The following is a 6,000-nucleotide window of genomic DNA, read 5'->3' on the forward strand; positions in this document are numbered from 1 at the left end:
AATCTTGTTTGTTCAAGCATGGACTATAAGTACTCTTCTATTTTGTATACTGATCTACGCAGTTATGTGCTGACAATAAAGTTTGTTGCTGTACATCTGTCCTTGTCCGTTTTCTATAATCATGCAAGACCATGAAATAGCCTTTCTCTGTTAAAGAATTTTTTTCGAACAGTGTACAGCTACACAAGTCACAAGAGCTGCAAGAACATGTGAGCCTGGCTATGTATACTCGTTTTTGACGATTCTGCCACTACACACTAAAAAACGGATGCACATAGGTGGTCTCGCATGCTATTTATGCTGAGTTACATGCTGCAAGGACAAACTGTACACATGGGACTTCTGTAACAAAGTGAGGGAAAACAAGGGGACAAATTAATCATTAACGATCTAAAGTTAGCAACCCATCTGTTCTCGCTCGCTTGTGATCTGCAGTGAGCAGAAGTTTCAACCAACAGCTTTTCCTTTTATGAACCTTAGGTGAGCATTTCGGTATTGATGCCAAGACAGCCCCTCGGTCTTTGTTCAATAATATACAATGGTGTACTAACATCAGCAATATGAGCAGGAACACGATAGCGTGTGGCGTGAGAGATATCCTCAAACCCTCCTTGGAGAGATGCACGGCAGTCGCTTTTCGTTCTGCTGCACTGTCTGCTTCTGAGAAATGGGAGAACGCATCTCCCTTTCAACTTTGTTCCTGAAAGTGGCCGCCAGGTATCGCTACAGCCAGGATTCGACGCTATCGGGCAAGAGCTCCCGTGTTCCTGTTCATATTGCTCATGATAGTTCATGAAATTGTTGTAATACAAGCAAAGGGACCACACAGACACTGCTCTTGTGTCACTAAAAGTGTGCATCACTAATGACAGGATGTTGTCAATGCAATTTGGAAGTGCTGGCCCTCTGACTAACGTCACCCACCTTAGACCACAGCAATGTGTGGACAGCTCAGACGTGCACTAAAATGTGCCTCTAACATGCAATGCTAAACATGGACAAGAAGTGCAACCATAAACTAGGACCTCAAACACACGTACTAAATCTGGCTTAAACCCATACCGCTGGCAAACACAGCACCTTAAACTGACAAAAGCTGTTAAAATTTAAGTTTGAGCTAATCACTGGGCCCATATATTCCATGGAAAGGAGAACGGTCCAACAAAGAAGGAAAGAAACAGAAAATGAACATAAAGAAACTGTGCTAGCAGGTTACCTTCATCACAGCGATCAAGCTTCCTCCACACTTTCCACTTCTAGGTGCAGATAGGAACAATGTGCTAATCTCATATTTTTCAGCCAAACTGGTTTATTGGGGTGTAAAGCCCCAAAGCAACTCAGGCTATGAGGGACGCCGTAGTGAAGGGCTACGGAATAACTTCGACCACCTGGGGTCCTTTAACGTGCACTGACATCGCACAGCACACGGGCGTCTAGAATTTCAGCTTCATCGAAATTCGGCCGCCACGGCCGGGATCGAACCCGCGTCTTTCGGGTCAGCAGCCGAGCGCCGTAACCACTGAGCCACGACGGTGGGGTTTTTCAGTGAAACTATTCATCAGTGTTATGCCAGAATTATCTGTGGGATCTATTTTTTGCAACCTTTGTGCAATTCACAGGGTACATGAAAATGTGGTCCGATAAAGTGTACATGAATTATCAACGCCATGAACAGAACAGGCCAAGGATGGCTCTTAAGCTTAAGGGTAATAATAAAAAAAAAAATGTCATCAGATCCAACAAAAACTGCAATCTCCGCTGCATTCTCCACTGCCACATGCCACTGCACACAGGGTCAGTACTGCAAAGTTTTAAAAACAGCCAGCTGTTATGCCACACGGAGCAACAGAACCGAAAAGTGATTCCACAAGTGAAAGATGAATTCAAATTCGCAAAGAACAGGAACATACTTGCATAACAAGAAAACCTGCATCTACCCCTATTGTTGGCCATTAGCAGTTCATCAGAGAGCATGGTGTAAAGATTGAGCAACACCATGAATGAACCTAACATGAACCTTGAAACGTAACTCCACCACACATTAATTTGCGAATAGGTGACAGCCCAATCAAAAGAACAAGTCTTGCCTGTTAAAGTTATTTCTGGAAACTTCAATATTACTGACATTACAAATAATGACAAATATGACACACAGGTGCAAACACTGACCGATAAAGACTCGGCAAAAACACAGCTCAGCTTTCAACACGCTCATTTACTTACATTACTGAAACTCATATTTCCATAAAACCATTTCAAAGCATGTAGCACTGGCGTATCTATGGGCTGCTAGGCAACAAGTCAACTGTGGGTTTTACGGTTCGTACTAAAAAAATATAATATTAGAAAACGTAATATGGGCCTTAATTCAAAGCGTATATGCAGTGCATTGTGGAACCCATACTGAAGTACAAAAACAATCTCCAAGAAAAACATGAGCGCGGCAGCTGGCTAGTCACGCCGGAGCTGGGGAGCTGCAGTTTATGCACGGCGCGCAGTTACATAGGAATGCCTGCGCGTTCCAAGATATGCATAGGTTCAACTGCTTGATGGCGTTAACACTGATAAAACAACACTGACGATAAATTAATGCAGACCGGAGGTGAAAATAGCACGTCAAACCCGTTCTTACAGTTGCCCGCAGTGAATAACCATGTTGCAACAGCCATGGCAAGGCGCGAGCGCCAACCGAAGGGTTGTGCAAATAACTCTTCTCTTCACTCCACATAATAGAAAACTTTCTGAGGGTCATGTCGCAGCAACAAGACGGAACACATCGCTTGCCCGAGACAAGGAGGCAGGACATATGCACAGAGGAAATGCTAACGCAGCCGGACGCACACGCCGCTTACCCGGAGGCAGGAGACACACGTACTACAGAATAAACGCTAAGGAGCCGGCCGCAACGTAGAACACACCACACAACAGCAAAAGACACGGCACTCCGAGATACGAAAGAAAGTATCAGCCATGAAAGAAAAAGTGTTCGCCCCGCCATGGCAATGGAGCATTGCAGTTGCATTGAGCCAACGACAGAAACCCGACAACATGGACGCCAATTTCTCGGATGAGTTCGGTATCACGACCTGCTTCGTTGGTTGCATCAGGCGGGCGTCTGGGTTCAAGACTTATTTCGAAACAAAAAAAAAATCTAAAACGCTTGACGTCATATCCGCCGAGGAAAGAGTCTTATCCTCCTTTCCATCTCTCCTCCGAGCGCGCATGCGCAGTTGTGCGGAGTTTGCTCTCTCGATGTTCAGGTATAACGCCGTGACGCTCGTAACACCCAGAAGTCAGCTGAAGCTGGCTGAAGCCACATCGGTCCTGGAAGGACTCCACCCGCAAAGCTCTAACCACCACTTCTACCAATAAATGTTTGTTTATTCATTCTAGAGCATGCGCTCCCTTTAGGTGCCATAGCGGCGCCACCAAACAAAGTGGGTGGTTGCTGACGGAGATTAAAAAAGAATTCAGCCCGAGGACATCATCATCATCATCAAACGCAACAGCCAGCAGCGTTAACAAGTTTTTACCTTTTTTTATTCCACTATTTTCTTTTTTTTAACTACCGGAACCAGAAATGGCCAGAAATCGGCTGCGCGGGGACGAGGATTCTGAGGAGAGGAGGAAAGACAGCAAGCTGTCGCTTCGAGGTAGTAAAGCGCTCCACAGAGAGACAAAAAAAAAAGCGTTTTGCTCTGTGTGTTCGGAAGGAGTCGATTTTTGGATGCAGTAGCTGCCAGTACTAGTAAAGCTGGTAGCTGCCATGCGTACCTTCACGGTAAAGCGAAAGCTCGAAGTCGTCGAGTGGCACCGGGCGTCTGGCAAAAACGTGCACCATACTGCCCGGCACTTCAAGCTTGACAGAAAACAGATTCGAGACTGGGACAAGAGCTATGAGTCGCTCCTGCTGCAGACCTTCGGTGAGAACGGATCGAAAACGAGGGTGAGCAGCGGTGCTATCATGCTCAGCCAGGAGATCGACGAGATTTTGTTCCAGTTTGTCCTAGACGAGAGAAACGCTGGTCGCCTAGTGAATAACCTGCAGCTCGAGCAGAAAGCGCTGGATATTGCCCGGTATCTGAAACTCGCCGACTTTATGGTGGCGTCGGGTCAGTACATCGAAAGCTGGAAACAGCGGTACGGCGTGACAACGTGGGGTACGAACGAAAACGACAAGGAACCGGTAGAGCTGCAAGAGGCGACGAAAGCGTTCCGCGCTTCGATCGAAGCGCTGAACAGACTACACAAGTATCGACTCGACGGTGTTCTCAACATGGACGAAGTAATGGTGAGCATCCGAATCCCTAACGCGGACGGAAGTCATGGATCGGATGGAAAAAACAGCTGTGTTACCATCGGCAACACCGGCAGTGGGTCCGACATAGGGTTTACGGTAGCATTGGCCGCCAGCGCCTCGGGTATCAAACTTCCGGCGTTCTTGATACTGAAAGCAAGCGGCAACATTCTAGAAGAAGCCCTCCGCGAACTTCGCATACCAGGTAAGCCATCGTCATTTGCTTTGTCTCTTCACTTTAAGTTACTGACTGTAACAAGTGAAAACACGAGGACACCGGAACGCCTTTCGCAGGAACAGTGTCGAGGAGGTTTCAGAACTTGGTCGGCTTGATGCCGAGTAAACCAAAGCACCGCTACTTCAAAAAAACCTGTAAAAATGTAGTTTTAATTACATTTTGACGGCATTGGCTGACGCTGTGGTAACGACGGACTCGCGACCATGCAGTTGGGATGCGATCCCGTTAATGGGATTGAGTTGTCATTCTGCATTCGCCGTAATTGAGCAAGTGGTATCGGATCACTCACATTTTAGACGCAAAGCTGGCTAAATACCGCGAGCAACTCAAGTTCGATAGCAAGAAAAAAAAAAAAGTGTCAGGCGTTTTGTCGCAGTTCTTGTTTCGATTTCGGTACTTCGCGAATACAACGAGAGTTTACGTGAATTTTGTTTGCGCGCGCTGGTTGTTTGTCGCAAACCCTGTAGAACGATAGACCTTTTGTGCCTGTAGGCCTTTGAGCGTTGCTGGGAACCGTTGCAGACTGCACTATGAATAGCGAGGAGGAAGAGGAGGAAATCGTCTTGATTCTCCTCATAAATTCTATTATGGCCATGCTCGTGCGAATGGCAGAGCGGGCGCAGCCGCCAAGACTGCGGCGTCGTCGACGGCGGTGGGGGATCCGCTCGCAAGAGCGCGTTAGGTTGGGACAAGCCGACAGACCTCTGTTATCGCTTCGCGATTGTGACATGCAATACTACAGCGCTTCCCACCGAGAAGAGTAAGTTCAACGAACACTCAGTGCTGCGAGGTCAAACTGTGTGTTAAAATATCGCGCGGGCTACAACTTAAAAAAACAGCAGTTGCTAACACTGGGCCGTGGTGCGCGGCGTCCTGTATTACTACGCTGGCCAATCGCAACTGTAAACGAACTCAGCTTTTAATGTTTCATTACATTAAACAATCCATGTATCAAAATTCTAGAGCTCGTAATTTTTTTTCTTGTGATAAGCTGCTTGTTTACGTAACAAGAATCGTTAAACCAGCGGACTACTTTTTTGTCGCGGAGGAATTCTGTGCGCGGAGGCTAAACGTGGGTGGGGCTTCACTGCAGACCATGACTACCATGGCCGTCTGCTCTCACGCCGTCATTTTCTGCTCCGTCACGCAAGGCAACCAGAGGGCGTGACGAGCGTTTTTTTTTTTTGGTTTGGTTTAAGCGATGCGCATAACCCAGGTTCAGTCGCATATTTATTTATTTTGACGTTAGTACTAGTACGCATACAGAGAAAGAGTCCCAGATAACTTACAAAGTACTACTGTGGTCGACGAGGCAAAAGGCGTTTAGTGCACGCCTGACGAGACCTCGTCTCCGAGCACATTGTACCATTGGATACACTATCAGTATCTGTCATCACTGTGCTGGTTTGGATGTCGTTTATTAAGGAGAAGTCATGGAGAACCGAAAAATTAAAGCGTTAGAGCA

General features: G+C 46.8%; 1 protein-coding gene across 6 annotated transcripts in view; it reads right to left on the reverse strand.

Moving 5' to 3' along the window:
• LOC149348881 (uncharacterized) overlaps positions 1-3,114 on the reverse strand; it is a 36,829-nt gene extending 33,715 nt beyond the window's left edge. For 5 of the 6 annotated variants that reach the window (XM_089540997.1, XM_089540995.1, XM_089540994.1 and 2 more), the window contains exon 1: positions 2,853-3,114. Coding sequence is in view for 4 of the 6 variants with exons in the window: in XM_089540995.1 (XP_089397121.1) it covers positions 2,853-3,022 (170 nt within the window). In the remaining 2 variants the exon portion in view is untranslated. The remainder of the gene's footprint in view (positions 1-2,852) is intronic. The other variant, XM_089540998.1, reaches the window with a different exon arrangement.
• Positions 3,115-6,000: the final 2,886 nt, after the last annotated feature.

The sequence above is a fragment of the Amblyomma mixtum genome, chromosome 4 (assembly GCF_055824585.1).
Source record: "Amblyomma mixtum isolate Tamu chromosome 4, ASM5582458v1, whole genome shotgun sequence".
NCBI lineage: Eukaryota > Metazoa > Arthropoda > Arachnida > Ixodida > Ixodidae > Amblyomma > Amblyomma mixtum.